Source organism: Euleptes europaea, chromosome 6 (assembly GCF_029931775.1).
Source record: "Euleptes europaea isolate rEulEur1 chromosome 6, rEulEur1.hap1, whole genome shotgun sequence".
Lineage (NCBI taxonomy): Eukaryota > Metazoa > Chordata > Lepidosauria > Squamata > Sphaerodactylidae > Euleptes > Euleptes europaea.
Window position 1 is genome coordinate 49,934,597 of NC_079317.1, and position 24,850 is coordinate 49,959,446.

At 43.2% G+C, this 24,850-nt stretch overlaps 1 protein-coding gene across 1 annotated transcript in view; it reads left to right on the forward strand.

Annotated features, from left to right (window-relative positions):
• Positions 1-7,648, forward strand: part of BAHD1 (bromo adjacent homology domain containing 1) — a 76,487-nt gene extending 68,839 nt beyond the window's left edge. The window contains exons 4-7 of the mRNA XM_056851778.1: positions 53-212; positions 2,676-2,752; positions 5,611-5,702; positions 7,459-7,648. Coding sequence (XP_056707756.1) covers positions 53-212; positions 2,676-2,752; positions 5,611-5,702; positions 7,459-7,648 — 519 coding nt within the window. The remainder of the gene's footprint in view (positions 1-52; positions 213-2,675; positions 2,753-5,610; positions 5,703-7,458) is intronic.
• Positions 7,649-24,850: the final 17,202 nt, after the last annotated feature.

A 24,850-nucleotide genomic window follows, 5' to 3' on the forward strand; every position in this document is an offset into this window, starting at 1 on the left:
GTTTTCCAGCCTCACTTCTTTTCTTGGCGCTCTCCCTTGTCAATATTTGTAGAACGAACCCGAGCCAGCTGTTCGCAAGAGCTACCAAGCTGTGGAGAGAGACGGAGAAATCATCCGGGTCAGAGACACAGTGCTCCTGAAATCAGGACCGCGAAAGAAATCTATGCCTTACGTGGCAAAGATATCTGCTTTATGGGAAGATCCTAAAACAGGTACTTTTAGAGACAAGTTTCCCCTTAGAAGATCCTCCTGTCTTGGCAGCAGAGGAAAAATGGCAAGGAATGTGATTGGTGACAGATGGCTTGTGGAATTAGCTAATACTGAATCTGTTTATGAGGGAACTATAGAGCTGGAAGGGAATTGAAGGGCATTCTGTTCTACCTGCCCTCTGCACTTCTACCCCAACCTCCTTAGTGTATTAGCGTACTCAAATTTTAAGCGAGCTGAAGGGATTCCATGTTCACTGTATTGGAGGTCTTTGGGTTTGGTAAAACACCCTTGGGTGACTTAAGCAAATATATGATTCTGAAGGAGATGAAAAACCCCAAGATCAAGCCTGGAGACAATGAGTAAACTAGCAGTGCAGTGTTTGTGCCTTCCTCCATCCTGATGCAAAGTTGAGGGTGCTACCAAGGCATTTATGTAAGTACGTCTGGGCAGCCAGTGTGGTGTAGTGGTTAAGAGCGGTGGTTTGGAGCGGTGGACTCTGATCTGGAGAACCGAGGTTGATTCCCCACTCCTCCACATGAGCTGCGGAGGCTAATCTGGTGACCTGTGTTTGTTTCCCCACTCCTACACACGAAGCCAGCTAGGTGACCTTGGGCAAGTTACAGTTCTGTTAGAGCTCTCTCAGCCCCACCCACCTCACAGGGTGTCTGTTGTGGGGTGGGAAGGGGAGGTGATTGTAAGCCTGTTTGAGTCTCCCTTAAGTGGTAGAGAAAGTCGGCATATAAAAACCAACTCTTCTGCTTCTTCTTGTTTGGTGCCCCTTGCATGATGCATCGTGGTCTAAGAGGTGCCCCCTGTGGCTCAGCAGGTGCTGACAATATGCCTCCCAAACTGTGGTGATAACCCAGAGGCCTTTGGGGCCAAGCCACAGCACTTCTCTCAGAGTTCCCTCTCAGCACTAAAGAGAAGACGCCCGAGATGGCGTCTGTTGTGTTGGGGAAGACCATGAAATGCCTTTCATGGAGCACCAGGAAGATTTTTGGGCTCTCCATCCAAGGTGCTCAAGGGTAGGGAAGCAGTGATGTCGTGACCAGGGAACATCCCTCTGCAAGCTCCTCGGCTGAATAAGCAGGTCTTTGCTGAGCTTGGGCCTTGTGTGTGGTAGAAACTGATCCGTCTCTTGGTTTAGAGAACTACATCCAGTTAGGGACCATGTCTACCTCACAAAGGGAAGAAAGATTATTTTAATTCATGTTTATGAGGATATCTGAGCTAACTATCCACAGTATCGGCCTTGGGAATGGCAACCTCTCACTGTTGGCTCAGGCCCAGCAGTTGAAGATGTTTGCCCTGGTAGTACTTTTACTGATCTGATGACTCCGACATCTTAGCAACAGCTGCTCCCACGTGATTTTGTAACAACCATAATGTCATGAACCTCTAATTAGGCTAATGTTCTTCACCATTTGCAGTCTGGGAAATAGTAGAAAGCTCTGATTTCTATCTAGTTGATTGTCTTCCTTCTAGCAGCTAACATTATGCTGCATTGCAGGTGAGAGCAAATAAGTAAAACTAATTTGCTGGGGTAGAGTATAGGGAGTACAGTCTTTCTCTGGTGATTCAGCAGTCCACTCTAATACGACTTCTGCACTTGCTGAAGATGGCTCAAGATTTCAAAGTAAATTCCACGCATACACACACAAAAGCAGGAAACTCACTCTGTAAAGTAATATGATGTATACCTGAAGTGTCTGGTGCCAGAGGAGGGATACCATGAAACTGTTCTTTTGGTTCCTTAAATGGAGCCCCATGTTGTTAAAAGGGCAGTTTGGCATCCTAGAGTTCTCTAACAAATCTGAATCCATAGCTAAGTAGCCTCTCTCTGAAGCAGGACTGCCCAGTCAGCAGCGTCCCGCTTCCACTATTATTGCAAAGAGCTGATGAACACCTTGAAGGAAGCATAAACAGCTTAGAGCCAACTTAAACCATTTTCAGTCCTAGCAAAATTAAGGCTGTTCTACACAGTTTATAATGTCAAAGGCTGAAGAGATAACAGTTTCAGAGCAGTGGGTGTTTTTCTGAAAGTAGTTACTGTGACCTACTCAACTGCAGCTCGCCAGAGTCTAGCTATAGAAGGGAAAGTCTGCAGGTTTGAAGCAAACTGGCTGTAGCCCCTGTGGTGTCACCAAGAAACTTCTCCCCCCACCCCCATCTTCCCAATATCCTCCAGAGCAGTTTCCCACTTGGAAAGTTTTTTTTAAAAAAATAAGGGAAAGATAAATGCCTGTATGTTCTTAGGGCATTAATTTTTTTTTTAAAAAAAAGACAGAACACTCAAAGCACGTGAGGGGTGCATGGGTCAGTGGCTGAGCAGCTTTCAATCCACAAGTATGCACATCTGTCATTTTGGTTGCGAAGTCAGATTTCATCATTAATGGGGTAATGTCACTACTGTGCTTCCTTCTGTCGCCCAGATTCTCTTGACATCTCCTTTTCTCTCCTTCCAGGGGAGCTGATGATGAGCCTCCTGTGGTATTACAGACCGGAGCACACTCAGGGAGGCCGCAATCCTAGCATGCATCAAGTGAGTGATCAACTTCCACAGGGTGTTTAGGATGCTTAGGCAAGGATTACAGTGCAGCCACTTCCTTGCTAGGGAGATGAGAATGGAATTAACACACCCGCCTTTTACACAAATTCTGAACATTTCAAAACGTGGTACATCTTAAGCCACCTCTTTACATGTTACCCGCTTTGTTTGAATAGGTAGAATTTATGGTGTTGCATGAGAAGCCAAGTAATCTGTAACAAGCTTATAAAAAGAGGTTCCTCTTCAGCCTCAACCAAAACACTCATAATTTGACAGTCAACCAACTGTTCTGTAAATGTGCTAGCTGGGTTGAATCCAGTGCAAAATTTCAGCAGGCACTATAGTTCTTGTACATGCAGAAATGCAAGAAAAAGAGCACAGAGTCGCTTGCACTCAGTCAAACTTACTTGTATCCCCACTTACGTTTCTACTTGTGCAAGATATTATTCACCCAGTCTTGGGACTTGAAGGAGTGAAGCAAGCAGTTTTTTCATTATCAGAATGGCTCCCCAGTGTTCAGTATGGGAGAGGAAAGAGATTGTTGTACATGATTTTACATGTGTATGTTGTGTTTATGAGCGAGCTAGGATGGGAGCAGTAGATGTGGTAGAAAATCTTGTGCAATCTCTTCCACAAGCAGAACAGTGCTCAATAGATTTCTTTTTTCATTTGTGCATTGCTGGATCCAAGCCAATATCTCCAAGAAAGAAATGATGGAATGTGTTGTAGAGCGCATCCCTAAAATCAGAGCTGCCAAGGGTCACCATAGACACCCCCTGACAAAAATCACACTGCCCAAGCCTCATATGGCAACTAGTCACAACTTGCTTGTTCTGTAGGCCCTTGGAGTAATCAGAAGCCCTGAAATTTAACCCCCCCCCCAGTGTCACACCTTCTTATTGGCCTCACCTAAAATAGTCCTTGCCCAAGTTACAAAACTTAAGTAAAAGACACCTTAAGAACATACAGTGGCGACTATAGAGTTCTCCAACAATGTTTTTTTCTGACCAGACCTCTTTTTGTTGTGTTACCCCGATGGGGGTTTGTTGTTATGGAAGATCTAAATGGTTTTCACCCAGATAATTGGTCTATTGTAGGAAAATTGTGTTCTGCCAACAGAGTTTGTTGACGATGATGATGGGTGACAGTGCTTCCTCTCCCCCTCCCTGTCAATTTATTTTATTAAAGTAGTTCCAGATAAGATGGCCAGCTGGTGGAGATGAATCAGCCACTCCTGACCACTTCAGGTCTTGACTGACCCAAGGGAAAGATGGCATTTGCCTTCAGTTTAAAACTGTACTTTGACAAAGTGTAAGGAGTTTGTGAGGGAAAGGGATCTAATTCACAGTGGTTCGTGTGGATGTCAGAGGTAGACAGATACAAGCTGAATGAGACAGTGGTTGATGCTGCTATATTCTGAGTCAACAGCTGACCCATCTAGACCAACCCCACTAGCAAACATTTTTTAAAACTGAAAGTGTGTGTTGAACCTGGGACCGTACACATGGGCAGTATATGTTCCCCTACGCTGTATTGCTTCAGTCTTTGTGTGGGTGAAGAAGTATGGAGGGTTCTGAACTGCATGCATATTAATGACCTTGGCAGAATTCAGTTTTAGCCAGTTGCTTACATTTTCATAAATATCAGCATTGATAGCCAGTAGTCCCAAGGACCTGGGAAAGTAGCAGTGCAGTTTAAAATACCAGCACATTAGATTCCAATTAACATTTACTTCAGTAACCTTGACTTGTCAGAAAGGCAGTAAGAACCAGAGGCCAGCATGAGAAGGTCCCAAAAATCCAAAAGGGGTGTTTAAAAGCTTACATTTATCTATGGGAAATTTGTAAATAAGTAATGATGTATACAGCAGTGAGAAAGTCATCACTCTTAAATGTATATGCTCAAGTTTATAGAATTGTGGTATCATATTAAAATGTTTAAAAACACAGATTTCTGTGCACGCCAAGTAGTATTAAAAACTATGCTCACTGTGAGAAATGTCTCCTTTTCTGCACCGTATAGCTTTATACAGCTATCTCCCTGACTCTTGTTACATTTGTTCTATTCCACCCTTCCTTTATAGAGCTCATGGTGTGGCATACATGGTTCCTCCCTCTTCCATGTTATCTTCACAATAACCTGACCGAGTGTGAATCTGAACCCATCCTTTCCCAGTCTGAATCCAGCACTTTTACCAGTACATCACACAGGCCTTCAGTGGCTCTGCGTCTGCCTTTCTTACTGTATATCTTTACCATTATATGAAAAGTGTCAAGGTGTGTCCAGAAAAGTCTCTTGGATGCTGAACGTAGATTAAAGATACACCTCCTGTGCCCGCTTGGTAGGGAACAAGCCTCTTTGGCCTGACTGGGATTTACTTCCAACAATCCTGCATCAAATCAGGCCTGCCGTTCAGCGTAGGCCTCATTCCACATAACTTGCGATCTCACTAAAAAGGTTCCAGTTGAAGTAAATTCACAGGTTTTCCCTTTAAAGATTTGCCTTACGATTACATCTAGTAAGAACATAAATTGTTCGCCTGACTCATTGGACAGACCTGATCTGGGTGGTGCAGGCTTGGAAGCTTAGCAGGGTCAGCCCTGGTCATTTGGGTTGGGAGACCCACTAAAGAAGTCCAGGATTGCTACACAGAGGCAGGCATTGTCTCTTGCCTTGAAAACCCCACGGGGCCGCCATAAGTCAACTTGATGGCACTTTCCACCACCATTCCTTGGACAAGCTGCATCCAAAGCTGCAAGCATAAATATGCATGTCATGATGGAGCTCCAGCCAAGAGTGTGCATATGTCTCATCTAGCATTAAGGTGATCTTCATTGTGTGCCCTCTTTTAGAACGAGATCTTTGCATCCCGACATCAGGATGAAAACAGTGTTGCCTGTATTGAGGAAAAGTGCTATGTTCTGACCTTTGCAGAGTACTGCAGGTAGGTGGCGCTCTAAACTTGCTTTTCCTTTGACGATCCATAGACGAATGGCATGTGCCTTGCATGCCCACCACCTTGATCATAGTCTGTATTTATAGTATAGTTTATATCCTGTATTTACAGTATAGTTTAGAGTATAGTTGGTGTGATGGGTCTGCTCTGACTGCCTCTTAGCAGGCATCATGGCCCTCTGGGACTTCTGTGCTATTTTCATTAGACTTAGGCGTTCCGAGAGAAAGCATGTCAATAGAAATGCTGCTTCTTTTGGTTTACTTTTGTATTATCCTTTTTTCAACTAGTCGCTCATTGTTCACCTGTCTGCCCAGCTTCCTTCGGTGAATTTTGTAGAGATTGGAAAGTGAAGCAAGAAAGTGTTAAAATGTTTCAGTTTTATGTGAATTGCAGCCAACTAACAACCCATCATCAAAATCCCACTGTCCCTAAGACTATATACAGTAATATTGCAGAATTTTCTCCCAGTAGAGGTTTACACATTTTATGGTATTTCATGAAAGAGTGATAATGAAATATGTTGTTAAGTGTGCCTGAAATATGTGTGTTATCAAAAGATTCCTTGGGGAGCAGTCTGCAAAATCACCCATTCAGAAAATGTCAGATTTTTGTTTTGTGAAGTCTTCGTTGTTTACATACCTTAAAGGTAGTCCCCTGTGCAAGCACCGAATCATTCCTGACCCATGGGGTGACATCACATTCTGACGTTTACTAGGCAGACTTTGTTTTCGGGGTGGTTTGCCAGTGCCTTCCCCAGTCATCTTCCCTTTACCCCCAGCAAGCTGGATACTCATTTTACCGACCTTGGAAGGATAGAAGGCTGAGTCAACCTTGAGCCGGCTACCTGGAACCAACTTCCATCGAGATCGAACTCAGGTCGTGAGCAGAGCTTGGACTGCAGTACTGCAGCTTACCACTCTGCGCCGTTTTAGATTAAATCCTGGTTGATCTAAATTGTTAAGCTAGAATGGTTATCGTATAAGGGGGAGAAATGGCCAAACCTTGGGTGGTCACTTTTTGACAGTGCATTAAATCTACAGCCAGTTGGAGAGTTGAGATCTCGATATCAAACAACACTGCTTAGTTTTCCTGTCTTCTTTTAAAAAACAATTCCTATGGAAATCAGATCTGCCATGAAACTTGTGCACTGTTCTTTGCAAAGGCAGTGTAAAAATCAAAGAGCAGCAGCAGATGTTCTCACACGTCACCAAAGGCCTGAGAAAATGAAACGGCTTAAGGGGGAGTGTGCATCAGGTGAACGGGAGTTCTGTAGATGAAATGCCACTGCAGAAATCACCCTTTCTCTGGCAGCTGTGCACCTACTTCTAAAGGTTTGTGGTGGGGGGGCACAAGGCAGAACTTCTGATGAGGGTCTTCACTATCAGGCAGTTGGAGGGTTTGTATGGGAGCAGATAGAAAGGTACATAGTAATAAAATCTGGGCGTTTGTGATACTACAAGTTGCTGCGGCAGATAGCAATGTCTAGGAAGTGGCCAAGGCGTAGAGAGAAATAACGTGCTTCCAGGCAAAAAGTCCCAGATTCGGCTCCTGACATCTCCAAGGTAAAAGACCTCAGGTGGCAGATTCTCTGCCTGAGGCCCTGGGGAGCTACTGCCAGTCAAAGTAGATGATACAAACCTTCACGGACCAGGCGTCTGGCTGATTATAAGGCAGTTTCATATGGTGTTGCCAGTTCACATGAGGATTTCTGTTTCTTAGACACGGTTATCTGATTGTTCCACAGATTTTGTGCCTTGGCAAAGCGTCGAGTTGAGGGGATCCCAGGCAAGAAAACTGTGATGGTCCCTCCATCAGAAGAGTATTCCACCCCTGCGCATCGCAAGGTGCCGGAGGACACAGACCCGGAGCTGGTGTTCCTCTGCCGCCACGTCTACGACTTCAGGCACGGGCGCATCTTGAAGAATCCCCAGTAATGGAGCTCTGTGTGACCGTGGGGTTGACAAGTGGCAACAGAGAGCAATGGGGCAGGCTGACCTCATTCTCCAGGCGTGCTCCTACTCTTCAGAGCGCTCTGCCCGCAGGCACAGGACCGAACGCCTGAGAGCACTCTGTATTGGAGAGCGGATTTCCTGTCAAGGCAGATGTTCAAAGCACAGCACTTCGTCTAAAGAGCATAAATCGAAATATATATCTATAGAAAAAAAAGTGTGTGTGTATATAGATATAGGTACTTGCTTCTGTAAATCTATATCTATATGTACAATGAGCTTCATATATTGAGAGGGGAAAGGAGGACGGTCCAGGGGATAAAAGCCAGTAAACTGAATCCAGAGCCAATCTTGGTAGGGGATGGGTAGAACATAAAGAAGGGAAACTTCAGCACAGGAATGAGTCGGAGGGTGGTAGGTCCTTGATCTCAAGTCCTTACGTAAAGGTAAGGACGGAGACTCTCTTGAGGAGTCTCTTTTGGAGACATTAATGAACCGAGTATCTTTCTTGCATATGGAAAATGTTTCTCTCCGCAAAGGGGGAAGGGCCACACTTGGGGTTGCTTTTTATGTTCTATAATGATCCAGTCAGGTTGGAGATTTTCCAGCTGGCTCTGAGCTTCATCTCCAAAGCAGGAAGTGGGAAAGATGTAATAGGATTACCTCACGCCATTATGAAAAAGCTGCATATCTTTCTTAGGCTGTGGTCCTAAGCCATTGACAAAAGTCAGTTCCGTTGAAACAGTGGGACTTACTTCCAAGTAAATGTGATCAAGATCAGGATGTAAGAAAACTTTAAGCATCATGCCTGTTTGGGAGGGAAGGGCAATACCTTTACTTCTGAAAAGCTTCCAGAGTGTGGAGTTTAGGTGACAGCTGCTATGAAATTGATCTCTTTCCCACAGAAGTATTGAGGCATCTCTTCCTTTGGTAGAAATAGTTCATATTCCTTTCCGTCCCATTTCCGTTTTCTTTGCTCTCATTTACAGTCCTTGTGGAATCTGGATTTGTACACTCCATTGTACTTGAGAGGGGCTAGAAGCATAAGAAATGACAGTGTGTTACTTTGGGTCATAGTCTTTACAGAAAACCATCTTAACCCCAACCAGTTTAGTCTGTACTTTTGCTTGCCTACCTCTCTTCTCTTCCGATTCCCCCCCCCAAAAAAAAATCTCTTAACACTGTCATCTGAGCATGCCCACCAAGGTGAGACTCCTAGGCTCCCAAAAGGAACTGACCAATGAGAGGTTTGCATTGTTGAAAAAACTGCTACCTGATTCCTATGGATACTTCTGCCTCTTGCCTTACATGTATAGCTCTTAGAAATACTTTAGTTTAGCTTTTAACACAAAGCTATTTCAGTTAATTCTAAAGCAAACCAAAGGACAGCATAAGAAGAGTCCACTGAATCAGTCACACAAATGTGCCGGGATTCCATTTGTAGGTTGCACTAATTCTAAAGAATGAGAATCAACACTGTATCAGTCCATGTACCTGCTGACAGTCTCAGAGTCGCTCACCTGAACTGGGGAATTGCATTTTTTCGGGGAGTTCTGAACCTAGTGTTAAATGATCTAGAAGTGTTCCTATGGCTTTAATGTTGTTGTCTTTTCAAGTAGAAGTAGCACTACCTGTACTTGCCCGTGAGCTGGAATCAAGAGTATTGGCAGCCGAGCTCCGTGCCTGCCTGGCCTGGAGAAAGTAGCCCTGCTGTGTTCAGTTCCTAGTGTGTTAACAAAGCGATATCTTGCTCTACATACCAAAGAGGGGGAAAGTCATGCAGAGAACCTTGAAACATTGGTGAAGGCTAAACGTGGTGGTTGTCACTGGAGCCGCCAGATGGCTAGGGGATGATTCCCGCTATGTTCCGGTGGGAAAAGGGAGTGTTCCTGCTATTTAGGGGGAATGTCCCACCCTAAAACTGAACCATCAGTCCATGGTCGATCCAAGCTTGCTAGTGCCCAAAGTAAAGGGTTTATTATTCATTAACCATTGCTGGGGCACACAGAGGAGCTCTTGGAATGACGAGTGCTACAAAGCACCTCTGCTTTACAGCACACAAATGGCACAAGGGTTTCAGTACAATGTTTCACTCAGGCCAGTGATGGCATGACCGAAAGGAGGCTCTGGTTTTTAGGGACTGAAGGTAGGATTGGCATCACTCTTGTTAGTCTAGAGGTAAGCAGGAGTGGTTTGGGAGCAATACTGTGGGTTCTGTAGCTACTGCCTGTTCTTCCATTTGCCTGGCTCAGGAGGGAATTGTAGAGGAAACGGAGCAACTGGAATAGGGAATGTTCCCAGAGTGATGTGGGTAGAGTGTGTGTGCATGGTAGAAGATGGACAGTCTGGTCTATGCAGAATCAGATTTGGGATTCCTTTTTTGCTGTGGTGGGGAGGATGAAAGCTATATTTCTAGGTATCCTCTCTGGAAAAAGGTGAAAGTGGGGTGGTCATGGTGTAGATAACAGGAATCCTCAAAAACATTTAATTCAGACTCAAATTCAGGGTACAGCAGCTCTGTCAGGAGAGGTTTTGAAACTTAGCTTCGGCAACCAGAGTAATTTCCTGAAAACCTGGTTTGTGCAGCTTCCTCGTCCATCTTTGTCCTGCCTCCTTTCCAGGCAGAAAAAGAAAATATAAGCAAGAAACTGTATCTGCCCAGATTCTGGGAAAGGCTTAGGAGCCCCCCCCCCTTTTCTGGACAGGAGGGAGAGCCCACCCTTCCCCTTCCTTGCTTCTGATATTGTCAGAATCTACTTCAGGCCAAGAATATTGTTTAAAGACTTGTGTGGTGGTTTTATGCTGTTTTGCGGACAGCATGTAAATGATTTGAAATGTCTTATCTGAAATGAGAATATTTCATGCTTTTTTAATCTATTAGATATGGAAATATTTTTGAAACTGAAAATGCAGTCAGTAGAATTAAAATTGAAATGTAATACATGTAAAATATATTTTAGTTGATAATTTTGTAAAATGCACTTTTTTGTGTCTCTTCCCTTGTTTCCCAGATCTGTATTTCAGTGTTTACAGACGGAATGAGAACATTCCCTATACCCTCCTTCTGTGAAAAAGATATATTAGAAGTAATTCTTAAAAATAAATTTGAGAAATTGTATTGATTTAGAAAACAAAGGTGAGACTGTCTTGTTTTTATTACCAGTGTTTTCCTGTGTTGGTGGGGATTACTGAATGAATGGATGTTAAAAGGATGTCCTATATTCTCTGGTTCACAAAAGTGGTTCACAAAGATGCATAAAATCACAATATAAAATATAATACAACATGTTGGTTTTTTAAAGGCTTTGAGGCATGCTCTGGCTGAATGTTTCTATCTGTACCTGAAGTTGTGGGGGGGAGGAGGTATGAGTAGAAAATGGCTGGAATGACCCACCACCTCTTCCCCAAACTGGCAGAGAATAAGGGCTGTGGGAGAACATCCCCAGTACTAGAAGGCTCTGCTCAAGTACAACCTCTCAGCTCTCCACAACTTAGAAAGAGGTAGTTGAAGGGGCACAAATGTCTTACTACTTCTCATGGCTGAAGGAGGGGAGGGAGTTGGATGTGCTTAGGGCCAAACTAAAAGTGATTTAAAAAAAAAAAGCCCAGGCCCAACTCACTTTCCACACAGCAGTTGTGGGAGGGGGCCCCCCTAAGTTTTAAAGCACAGCAAGGGACCAGTTCAGATTGGGACCGCCGCATAGGGGGAGTCTAAGGCCACCCCACTTACCAGCTAATGGAAATCCCTAATGGGGTGGGTTCTGCCTCCTGCTGTGCCGTTTTCTTGAGCTGGAACCCGACTCTTCTGGGAAGGGGACAGAGTCAGAAAGAGTGCTTCTTAAACGTGATTTTCTGTTTTTAAGCATGAGTTGTGAGGTATTTAACCCCTTCACAACTTTTAAAGGATTGCAGAGTGGAAGGAAAATTAGGACTTGGAAGAAGCTCTTCCATTTTATGGATCTCAACTTGTTGCATATGATTTCAAATTAATATTGTTTTGAAAACTGTGGCAGAAACATGCATTCTGATAAGGCTGTCAAAATGCACCGCATTAAAAGAGTGTGCTGGACTAAAACCTCTGCTCCTTGACGGGTGGTTGGTCGTGGGGTGGCCTTAGGCAAGCCCTTCAGCCAGTTGGTCAGACAGGAATATTAATAGGCTCTCTCCCAGAGTAGCAGGCTATGAAGACTAATGAGAGGGGAATGGTGCAGCACTTCAGACAATTAGGAGCACTTAAAATGGGTGGAAGAAATGAGTAGTTTTGTCTTTCCTCTCCCACCCTCCCCTTTTGCCTTTCTAACATGGCTGCTATTCATGGGCCTTATCGTCCCTTGGCTTGGCTGCTTTTATTCCTTTTGCGACTCCTGGATGCCCCACCTCGGTGTCAATTCCTTAATGGAAACTGCAGTGCCTTCCTTTGGCCATGGAGCTGCTTTGTCTTGCTACAGTGTCCAGCCAAGGAACTGGACACTGGAGCAAATATTTCCTTTGCCCCTCAAAGATTCCTGCTTCTGCTTTTTGTGCAAAGGCAGGGAGAGAGGGGTTGCGCTTTGAGAGGAACAGAGGCTGTTTGGGGGCGGGATTCTATTAGGGGCTCCTTAGGGATTACCATTAACTGGTAAGCGACTGCCATCTGGTGGTAGATTTGTAATTTGCTATGCATGCCAGGAGGTGTAAAAGGACTGGCCAAATGCTGCATTCTTATTGTTTGGCCCTAAGAGGAGTTGTACCTCAAATCTGTGGTGTGTAATGATTCAATACAACAAAATCCTTGAAAGTTTCCAGGTCAGGGCCAAACTTCCCATTATGTGTGAGATTAATGATCAGATCTCCCAATGCATTTTTAATGTTGAAAAGCAGGTCTGGAGAGACAGAATGTGGTTTGGGTAGAGTTTATTAATCCTTTTTGTCCTAGACTATTTTCCTACCTAGTAGGTTCTCCCACTGTAATATTAGTTTGGGACAGGGAAAGTTTAGGGGGAGAGACACAGGTTCCCATATTTTACCTGTCTCTTCTCTCCCTCCACCCCCCCCCCCGGTGTTACTGGAACTACGGTAATAGCAATTTGGGGCAGCCAATTTCTATGGGGAAAACAACGGGGCAAAAGGATTAAACTCCCCCTCTCCTTTGTACTTTGGCCCAATCTAGAATTCCCCCTCTGATTGAACACTGGATATGGTATGGGGAGACCTGGGTTCCAACTCTCCATTCAGGCATGAAGCTTACCTTGGCCCCAGCCTTTGCCTCTGTCATGCCTCAGGGTCTTTATAACGATTATGTAAATAACCCCATGTATACTTCCGTGGACCCTGAGGTGGAAAGATGGGGTACACTTGCAACAAATAATGGTAGGCTGGCTACATTTGGCTTTGGGGAGGACCAAGGCTTAGTTGTAGAGCATCTGCTCTGAATGCAGAAGGTTCCACGTTCAATCTCCTGTATCAATGGATTACCTCTTCCTGAGACCCTGGAGAACTGATGCCAGTAAGAGTACACAATTCTGACTTGATAGATCAAAGGTCTGACTCAGATAAGTTCTGCAGGCTCTGTGGCAGGTGAACAAGAGGTTCTTAGAATGGAGAGAGAGCTTGTAGTTATGCTGGTGTGTTGTTTTTTAAGTTACGGAGAATATGAGATCAGACTGTTTTCTACTCTGTCCGTTTCATGATTTCGATGACTCAGCCCTCTAAGGTTGTAATTTGAAAATTTAGTCACTTGCTGTTGTATTTTCCCCTGCAGCAAGCAACAACATGTGTTATATTTCAAATGTCTGTTTCTGCACCTCATGATGATGCAGGCACATGAGTTTGCCACTTGAAAACTATTGGAAGTACCTTTACCTTTGTAAGGGTCAGGTCAAACACTATCAAATTCACATAATATTTTAGGGAAGCCCTACAAGAGGTCCCAGAGACTTGTTGGGCAATGTTTTCCCAGGATTGCTTGCAAGCCCTTTATTGTACCTTGGTACGAGCACTTGGAGGCAACTGTCAAAGAGTTGTTTTCTAGAGAAAGCAGTTTTCTTTCTATTGGCCAGAAGCTTGTGGGAAGGACATCAGAAGGTGTCCTGATGATATCACAAACAGTTTGGTGCAGATTTGCATTTCTCCCCTCAGAATACAGAGTAAGGCTTTTGCATAGCCTATGTGGACTCATGGGGGGGAGGGAGGAAAGTGTGAGTGGAATTGTTAGTGTTCAAACAGCCAAGAATTTATACATATTTAAAATGATTTAACTTCAAAAAAGGCATTTCTAGAGTTTGAAATGAAAAGCAGTGAGATGTTTATTCTCCATGCTGTCGTGGATTTGATCCACAGTTGTTGATTAAACCTTCAAAAGCCTTGGTGCATTCAATGGTAGTTCTATCCACTTGAGTAGCCTAATCTAATGACTGTGACATCCAAATGGTCCCTACATGGCATGGGATCCTGTCATGCATTGCAGCAACAACTTTGCTCCCATAATCTGTTAATAAGACCTCAGAGGGTGTGACTACCAGTCAGGCATCAAGGATGACTATTGGTAAATCGAAACTTTAAAAGGTAAAGGGTGTCCCCTTGTGCAAGCACCCGGTCATTACTGACCCACGGGGTGATATCACATCACAGTGTTTACTACGCAGACTTTGTTTTTGGAGTGGTTTGCCATTGCCTTCCCCTGTCATCTAGACTTTACCCCCAGCAAGCTGGATACTCATTTTACTGACCTCGGAAGGATGGAAGGCTGAGTCAACCTTGAGCCGGCTGCCTGAAACCATTTCCATCGGGATTGAACTCACGTTGTGAGCAGAGCTTTGACAGCTTACCACTCTGTGTTACAGGGCTCCTTTTAAACTTAATAAACATTGCACAGCTGCTACAGTGTATTATAGGCTTTATCTGTTTTAAATCTAATGCTTCTTCTTGATTTATGTTATGAAGAAACACTCACAAGAAAGTTGATAATCAGGAGCATAAATTCTCTGAATATTCCTGAAGTGTATCTATGTCCTTACAACCATCTCTGGTATGGTCTATCACATTTTTGGTTGAAACATAGTGGGTCTTCAATGGACCAGCAGTACTATGTTCTCTGCAAGACTGCTGTCATTTGCTAGAAAAACAGCCACTCTGCACACACCCCTACTGCCCCATAGGGAATAATGGAACCTGAATAATTCTGGAATCCTGGGGGGGGGGGGACTCGAACCTAAATCCCAAAACAGTATCAGGGGACCCATATACCCCTGAATTCCAGTATTTATGCACTTCCCAAAATCCAAATCTGAAATATGCCTATTTTTTAAGCACACATCCCTACTTGACATTATTACAGCAGTGTGGCACCATCCTGTACCTCTAGGATGACATGATGAACCTCAGTCTATGTGGGAGGAGCCCACACTGAAACGCCTTCCCCTGCCAACTTTGATCCTTGGGAGAATGGGTTGAGGCGGGAATGAGAAGGAGCCTCTTCGCGGGCTACTCCAGTGCGGTCCCAAGTTTTTCATATTGCCTGGCACTGTGGGAAGGAATGAGGAACTGTTCAGTGAGCACTAAAAAGCAGAGTGAGCTGGTGTCCTCTGACCCACAAAGCCATAAAGAACAAAAGGCATGAGATATTTGGCTACGTTGTACTGCCAGTTTTAATACCGCTAATTGTAACTTGACAGTAATTGTGCCAGAAATTATCCCAATTGAATGTCGAGGGTAATTGTGGTTGTCATATTAAAGTGATAGAATACCTATCCAATTAAATGATTTTCCTGTAGCTTTGGGCCCATTAAAATGATTGTACTGATAAATGAGACATGGGGAAAGTGGTGGTATATCGATATAAATTGTTTGATTAAGGGCCATAGAAGGACGCATTAAAAGATGAAGTTTGAAAGAGGGGTTTTTAATGCTTGTGAAGAAATGGTAATCTATTAACAGCCAATATTGCCCAGCAGATAATGTGTTGAATTCAAAACCCTGTTCAAATACTCATTGTGTGGGCTTGGATAATATGCTCTGTTCTAGTTCCCTCTTGAGGCCAAACTGCCTATGAGTTTTGGGGATCTGTGATGGAATTCCCCCAACATGTAAATGAGCTACAAAAAGCAGCAGCAATGGAGAGAGATGGGTTAGAGGACATGGTGCTCCTTCATGATTTCTCCAATCGCTTTAAGCACTTGTAGAGGAAAGTGTGTGTGTTAAGTGCCGTCAAATCGCTTCCGACTCCTGGTGACCCTATGAATCAGTGTCCTCCAAAATGTCCTATCTTTGACAGCGTTGCTCAGATCTTGCAAATTGTGGGCTGTGGCTTCCTTTATTGAGTCAATCCATCTCTTATTAGGTCTTCCTCTTTTCCTGCTGCCCTCAACTTTTCCTAGCAGGCATAATATGGTTACTTGTCTTTTTTCCCATACTGGTAGTTAAAGAAACAGATGGGAGGCATTTTTGACTGCAAAATGGCATGGACAGAAGCTGAAATTAAACTACCTCTACAGCACTGTAGCCCCAATCCATATCTTTTTAACCCCAGCAGCAGCTTTTTGTATCTAAATTACACATTGGTGGATCCAGTTATAGATATCCACTATCACATGCAGCTTTGACCTCAAACAGAAAACCTTTAACTACATCTACATTGGAGGAGTTTTCTTGCAAAGATTGTAATTGACTAAAAACTATTGGCATGCTAAATGTGCTATAGAGAAAAATGCTACATCTCTGGATTGGGTGCAATCAACGCAACTAAACATACTTAACCATGTGCTTAAATTCAATAGATTTCAAAGGGAAGATGCTGGTACATTGCTTAGAACTTATTTAAAGGAGCTAGTGGCTTTCTCCTTTTACAATGGCGTCGATCAAAGGGTTTTTCCCTGCTCTCTGATATGACAAAAACAATTAAGTGAACACTTCAAAGTCTCTTTTACAAACTCAATCACTAGGTTTCAGGGAAACATAATTGAACTTGAAAAACTTTGCCTTTCATATGCAACTATGAAAAGACCAAATCTTCTGCTTGGTATAAGCATCCTCAAATATTAAAGGAAAAGCACACCTCAGCCACTACCTATCCAAACATCTTAAAACCCTTTCAAGAAAGTACCATTTATTTTGCATTTCTGACTATACGCTAACACCTTGCCAAAATAGAAATTGCCAAATTTGTTACCTCAAAACTTTAGAAGGCCAGAGTTGAATCTTTTCTGTGTTATGGAAGATCTTGAAGATACTCCAAGGGTCCCTTCCAATGTCCATGAAAAGAGACTGCCTGAAAAGTACTTCTGAAAACCAAGTAAAAAAACTTTTAAGCAGAATTAAATCGTTGTAGCGTTTGCATTCAGTGGCATTGGTTTTTAGAAGACTTTGAGCCCAAGGCTGCAGTCCTAAGCAACCATACTTGGGAGTAAATTTCACCTGATGGAACATTATTCACCCTACTGAAAGAGAGAGAAAATTGGTTAGCAGAGATCTCTGGATCATTCCAAGAAGGAGACAGATGGCAATCAGGCCTTGGTCTCTTTCTTAGAAGGACCCCGAACTGGAATCTTGGAAGACGTTTTATAGGCTAAACTGTGAGAGAGAGGGTTTAAAACAGCCCCTCCTTACAAACTCTCCCAGAGATGGGCCTGTGCTTTCTGTTCCTGATATGTTACTTTAGTTTAAAAAAAGTCTTTGACAATAGTTTGCTTGTGAAGTCTGTGTAAATTTTCTCATTCAGCAGGATAATTTTGTTGCTGATTCAGAGGCTCTTTATGTTCCTGAAAGGAATTGTAAGCACCCATCTCCTAATCTGAAGATGTGGTCAGACTAGAAGCAGTTTAAAGCTAAAGCCATAGTCAGGCCTTAATGCAACTATAAGTTAAGGCCTATAAATGGTTCTTTCTTAACACAAATAACATTTAATACTAAAAATTTCCCACCACACCAGTGACCCCAGCTCTATGCCCAGAGGAAGGCAAAAAATCTCCAGGAACCCTGGCCAATCTAGTCTGGAGGAAAATTTCTTCCTGAACCCAAAGTGGTAATCAGCACTACCCTGGGCATGTAAGAAAGGGCCACAAGAGCTGAGCACTGACTTCCTGCCCTCCTTCTTGTGATCTGCCTAAGTTCACAGAATCAGCCTTGCTGTCAGATGACCATCTAACCTCTGCTTAAAAACCTCCAAAAAAGGAGAGCCCACCCCCTTCTTAGGAAGCCTGTTCTATTGAGGAACTGCTCTGTCAGGAAGTTCTTCTAATGTTTAGCTGAAAACACTTTTGATTTAATTTCAACCCATCTGACCTTCTGGGGCAACAGAAAACAACTCTGCTCCATCCTCTATATGACAACCCTTCAAATACTTGAAGACAGCTATCATATCACTTCTCAGTTGTCTCCTCTTTAGGCTAAACATACCCCTTCTGCTTCATCCTTTCCTCATAGGACTTGGTCTCCAGACACTTCACCGTCTCTATTGCCTTCCTCTGGAGACGTTCCAGCTTGTCAACATCTTTCTTAAACTGCAGTGCTGAACTCCGTGAGGTCTAACCAGAGCAGAGTAAAGTGATACCATCTCTTCACGTGAACTGGACACTATACTTCTGTTGATGCAGCCCAAATTCTGGTTTGCCTTTTTGCTACCACATCACTCCACTGACTCATGTTCAATGTATCATCTACTAAAACTCTTAGATCCTTTTAGAATGTAACACTGCCAAGACAAGTCTCCCCATCTTATAATTATACATTTGATTTTTCCTACCTAAATGCAAAACTTGACATTTATTTCTGTTAGTTTTAGCCCAGTTTTCCAGCCTGTCCAGATCATCCTGTGTCTTGATCCTGCCAATTATTTTTTGCTACCCCTCCCAATTTAGGGTCATCTGTAAACTGAATGAGCATCCCCTCTATTCCTTCATCCAAATCATTTATAAAGATGTTGAACAACACAGGACAGATCCCTGAACCACTCCACTTGCCTTTTGGGTGATTGTGTTTGAATGTTGGGAACTGAAGAAAATAAAAACATTGGTGCTTGGCAGGACAGCTGACCTTGGCCTTCTAGTGGTCTGAATCAGTGAGATAAACTTGCTGTCTGCTCTCACCAGATGGCCGCCTTCTCCTTGTGCCATCTTGGGAATAGGAGATTCCAAGAACTGTAGCCAGGGAGGAAACAAGCACACCCTGCCAGGGTCTGGGATAGCCACATTCCTGGCTCCAAGAAGAAGAAGAGTTGGTTTTTACATGCCAGGTTTCTCTACCTTTTTAAGGAGAATCAAACCTACCAGTGTCTGGGACAGCCATATCCCTGGCTCCAAGAAGAAGAAGAGTTTGTTTTTAATGCTAGGTTTCTCTACCTTTTTAAGGAGAATCAAACCGGCTTACCAATCTCCTTCCCTTCCTCTCCCCACAACAGACACCTTGTGAGGTAGGTGAGCTGAGAGCTCTAAGAGAACTGTGACTGGCCCAAGGTCACCCAGCTGGCTTCATGTGGAGGAGCAGGGAAACCAACCCAGTTCTCCAGATTAGAATCTGCCGCTCATGTGGAGGAGTGGGGAATCAAACCCGTTTCTCCAGATTAGAGTCCACCTCTCTTAACCACTACACCTTGTTTGCTCTCCCAATGCTTGGCCCTGCCTGAGGGCACTATCCACCCTTTCTGTTGCTACTATTACCTATTGCATTGTTGAATCAGTAGGGAGAGGGGAAATAAGATCAGCAGTCCTTAACAGTATCCCAGATCTCCTCCTCATGCAGCTGTTTCCATAGCAAGACTGATGCTCAGAACTTCGTTGTCAGTGTAGCTGAGAATCAATCACCTCTTCATTCTGCCTGATTAAAAATTCTTGGTAATGATTTAAACTGGCTGGATGTAAAGAAGATCATTATTGGGAGTATTTGGGGATTGCTTGGTATAGTGTATCAAATGATGTTCAACAGAGCTGTGGAGCAAGCAAGCTTTGCATCAGCTTGCCTATCATGTTGCTATAGCAATGAAGCGGCTTATTCCTTTTTGGCCTCTGGTGAAGGCGTTAATCCATTTTAAAGAGGAAGGATATTTAATAAAGGAAACAATTTTATTGGGTTTAAAAATCATGCCAGATGAAAGAACAATTTATTCCTTGGTATCATGCTTTTAATACCAGTGGGACAAAAGCTCTCTCTGCTGGGGAGGAGGGGGGCAATTTAAACAGTCACTCCAAAGGCAGCACTACAGAATAATCGAGACAAGTCCAGATTTGTTTCAAAATAACTATCCCATGCAAAATAGTATAATACTCTTGCAATTTTTCCTGAAACTCTAACATACAAAATGCTGGTTTCTGTTCTGATCAAGTTTCATCTGATTTTAAAGTTAGCAGTGCTCTGGCTCTCCAGTTTGAGCTTTACTAGTGATTTCTGACAGAAACGAAAGTGCTTCCATTATTTATTTTATCAATCTTCCACCTCGCCCTCCCCATCCAAGGCCGGGCTCAGGGCAGCTTACACAATACGAAAACAATAAAGTGAGAATAACCCCCCTTAAAAACATCAATTTAAAAGCCCTAAAAAACAAAATCGAAAAATGGAGTACAAAAATGTCCAATGGCGCCCCCGCCCCCAAGTGTACCATGCAGCTACAGTCATGGGAGCAGGTGTATATCCCCTAATGGTAGTAGAAAGGGGGGAAAGGGGGAGGGGATCAGAATGGAAGTTAGGGAGCCCAGCATTTATGAGAAAAGACCATAGCTGTCCTCAACCATTATGGTTGTGTCCTTCAGTCTTAGTTTTTAAAACGTTAGGTCATTCCTGCAGACTGAGCCAAAAATATGTCTAGTTTGCCCATAAGCAAGATTGAAACCTGCTGAGGTACAATTGCAGCTATCTCAAATGCTGTTTTCAAACATTCTGGCACTTCAGAATAAGTACATCTGAATACACAAAGTTTCAGAGGATAGCTGTGCCAGTCTATAGTAAAACAGCTAGATTTGAGTCCAGTAGCACTTTAGAGACCAATAAGATTAGGAGGGAATTTTTACTCTTGAAAACTCATACCCCGAAAATCTTGTTTGTCTCTACGGTGCTACTGAACTTGCATCTAGCTGACTATACAAAGTATGCTTTTTCCCCCAGAGAGGAACATGCATTTTAAAAAAAATCCAGAGGGTTAGCAATGTAAGTCTGTAAGTAGCCAAAATAAGAGAGTTGTGTGGCGCCTTAAAGACTATTTAAGGTCTTTTGAGACAGAAGATTTTCTAAGCCAGAGCCTGCTTCAGCAGATACATGAAGTGTTACATTAAGATAGCAGAGATATTTATACCCAGAGCTACGAACAGCAGAAGTGGCAGGTGTTATGCCCAGGGAGGTTTAAATGTTCCCACCAATTTCTGACTATTTCCATTTTAATGCCTGTTTTGAATTTATTCTGTTGTGTAAATAATTTACATCAGTCTTCCCCTACTCTCATGAAACATATGATTCCTTAATGCACATGTGTGATAGCCCACAACTGTGTATTAAGAAGCAAAAGTGGGTCACTTGCAAATTTTCCTGGTTTCGTATCTTCTAACTATGGCAATCAACCAAGGGAATTAAGATCTTGCCGGCTGGCAACTCCACAGGCAGTACAAATATAGGTGTAAAGGGCTAGAGCTTCCTGCTTACAATGGAGAGCAGCAACACCATCTCCTCGATGGAGCACTTTCCATACAAAGTCTCACAACATGTTGCTGCATTTTCTCACAGCTGTTACTCCTGCCTTCCTCTTTTCTCCTTCCTTCTCCTGTTGTTGTCTTCACCCTGTTAAAATGTCATCTGTAAGCTTCTTGGAACAGAAGCCCAGTCTGCCTGTGTAATAGGGTTGCCAACCTCCAGGTAGTGAGAAAAAAGGCACCTCTGTACTAATACCACAAGGTTAGGAAAACAGCACAGGATGATATATATACACAAAGTGCAAATTTTATAAGCTACTGAGATGAAACAAGGACCATATACATGACACATATCAGACGTCTGATTGAATCAATTTGTACTTACCCTGCATGGGAAGGAATTATGAATGTATAACAGCACTTTTTTGAAGGACTGAAGAAAGATTTCCACTGCTGTGGATCTGAAACGGCCGTATCCATTGATGATTGTGGCTTTATATGGACTTTATACACAAAGATTACAATACTAATACTCACCTGGTACTCTGTTGAGACCTTTGGAATCATTTCTGCTTTATGCAGATTGTACATATTGTATATATTTGTGCTTTGTATGTGTCATGTATATGGTCCTTGTTTCATCTCAGTAGCTTATAAAATTTGCACTTTGTGTATATATAACCTCCAGGTGGTGGCTGGAGATCTATCACAACGGATCTCCAGGCAACAGAGATCAGTCCACCTGGAGAAAATGGCTGCTGTGGAAGTAGGGTTGCCAGGTCCCTCTTTACCACCAGCAGGAGGGTTCTGGGGTGGAGCCTGAGGAGGGTGACGTTTGGGGAGAGGAGGGACTAAAATGCTATTTAGTCTAATTGCCAAAGCAGCCTATTTCTCCAGGTGAACTCATCTCTATTGGCTGGCGATAAGTTGTAATAACAGGAGATCTCCAGCTAGTTCCTGGAGGTTGGCAACCCTTTATGGAAGGTAGAATCTATGGCATTGAAGTCCCTCCCCTTTTCAGGCTCTGCCCCCAAAATCTCCAGGTATTTCCCAGCCTGGAGCTGGCAACCCTACCATGTTAAATTGCATGACTGTAAAGTGCCATGTACTTTAATGGTGCTGCACTGTTATTTATTTACTGTTGTTTGCTGAAGCAGAAATTTCATGAAGACTCCTTATTTTAAAGTTCATTTTCAATAAGGTACCTCACCTAGGCTGCCATCCTAAGAACACTTTCACGGGAATGAGCTCCACTGAATAGCATGGAACTTACTTATGAGTAGACCTACTGACACCACCACCTCAGTTCCTCAATAAGGTCCTCATCAGCTGACCATTGTGAATGCTTCAAAAAGTAGTTGCTGCTATTTATCTTGGAATACTGCCACCCAGATAAATGTAGAAACAGAAGCAAGAAAAGAACAGTAGGTGTTGCAACCAAATCTTCATTGTCTGCATATAACAGAAAGTCTATTTTCCATCAAGGAAATTGCTCAATGTCCCCTGGCGACCCTGAACAAACAGGGCTGCATATGCTTCCCACAAGGCAGGAAAAGCGGCAGGGTTCTGCTGCTGTATTTTCATGTTTGGGGCAATTACGTTCCATGCAAAAGTAATTGCTACTGGATGAGATCGATTTAGCAATTAAAGCACTATATTTAGCCACTGGCCTCACTTTTCCTGCTGGAAAGGAAGTTGAGAGGTGAAAATTTTCCTTTAATGAAGGATGACCCTGTAAATTCCCTTTCTTTTCACATATGTACTGAAATAAGGCTTAATAAACTGGGCTGTATTAATAATGCACTATACAATTAAAGTCTGTGAAAGAAGGATTATGTGGTGCATTAGTGCCACTCATTTTCTGCATTACCCATTTCCATGTGCACAAATGAACATGCCGGGGACTTTTGTTCGTTCCTCCTTAAGAGAATAAAGTAAAATGGCCTGTTTATATATTAGCCTTAGCAACACAAGCAGGAGACAGTTTGATTTAATTCCCTCTCCCATCAGTGTTTTTATTTCAAGGGGCTGCTAGCTTCCTCTTCTATATGTCTAACTATTATTATTATTATTGAGCCAATGTGGTGTAGTGGTTAAGAGTGGTGCTTGTTGGTTCTGTTTGCATTGGTGTGTGGGGGGGGGGCGGGGGGTTGGCCAGTGGTTGCTTGCTCTTCTGTGTTGGCTTTTGGATTTGCCCTGGAGAAAGCGTGGGATTTTGTTCCCCATAGGGAACAATGAAGACAAGTAGAATGGCTTGGGGCACTTTGTTCAAGGGCACGTAGAATTGGGCCCCTTGGTGCAATATGCTTGAAACATGGTGGTCTTTAATGGACAGGCAGCACTAGGTCCTCTGAAATGTTGGTGTTATTTGATTGGGGGGAAAGCCACTCCAGTCCCCCTAAAAAAAAATCCCCATAAGGAATAATGGGACCCAAAAATTCCAGAATCCTGGGGGAAAAACAGAATCCGGAAATGGTATTTAGGGTTCTAAATACCAGTACTGATACCTGTGGACCCCCCACCCAATATTCTGTTCCCCCACCATCAAACTCCCTTCAACTAGGTTTTAAGCACATCAACAGGTCAGGGGTCACAATTTGCTACCCATCACTTCTCCCTTTAATAGGTAGAGAGGCCTGACCCCTTTCTAAACATTGGGCCTCCTCTCTCCTCTTTCCCAGAGATGTACCCAGACAGATGTCTCCAGTTTCCTTTATTAACCACTCCTCACCCAGCTACCGCTCAGGGCTTTCCCTTATTCACTGCCACCATATAGCTAATTTAATTCACTGGCCACAGCCATCAAGGTTGAAGTGTGTGTGTGTGTGATATTCTCCGTGGAACATTAGACATCCAGTCAACAAAGTTTAAACAGGAACTGGACCTCTCCGTCACAATGCCCTTCCCAAAATCTGAATCCAAAAACACTGTGTTTTTTTCTCCTAAAGGTGCACATCCCTGACTATAACTTGTGAACATTCAGCTCTGTGGCTCAGCAGTTACTGTTGTGTGGACTGTTTGGGTTTCATACCTTGGCTCTTGATAATGACGTTTTTCTTTTCATTTCAGGCTGAAATGTTGTGCCAGGGTAGAGAGAATGGCAGGTTGTACTTATAAGGATTAGGCTTTGTTTAATGCACCCTTTACCCTGACTACTGCATCCCTCCCTGCCCAAATCTACATATATAGATATAGATATGATATGTGAATATCTATATATAAAATACTTAATTTTTAAAAGTCTTTCTGTCATTCTTATCTCACTTTCTCTTTATATCATTTCTTTACTCTGCAAAATCTCAGTCGTTCTTACTGCTTCAACTGCATACTACATCTTCCCTGTATATCCTTTACCTCAGTGTGAACCATGAATATTAAAAATGTCATAATATTCTACCTAGTATAGCAATACATGTACACATATAGGCTCTGTCAGATGCAATACTTTAATAACAAACATATGTTTGGGGAGAGGAGGAACATTGTGATCTTTTGTGCTTGCTGAGCATAACTGCGTGCACACTTTATTGCACAAACCGGCAATATTTGCTACCACACATCCTTACTAATCCATGGTGTCCATAATTACTATTTGTGTTTG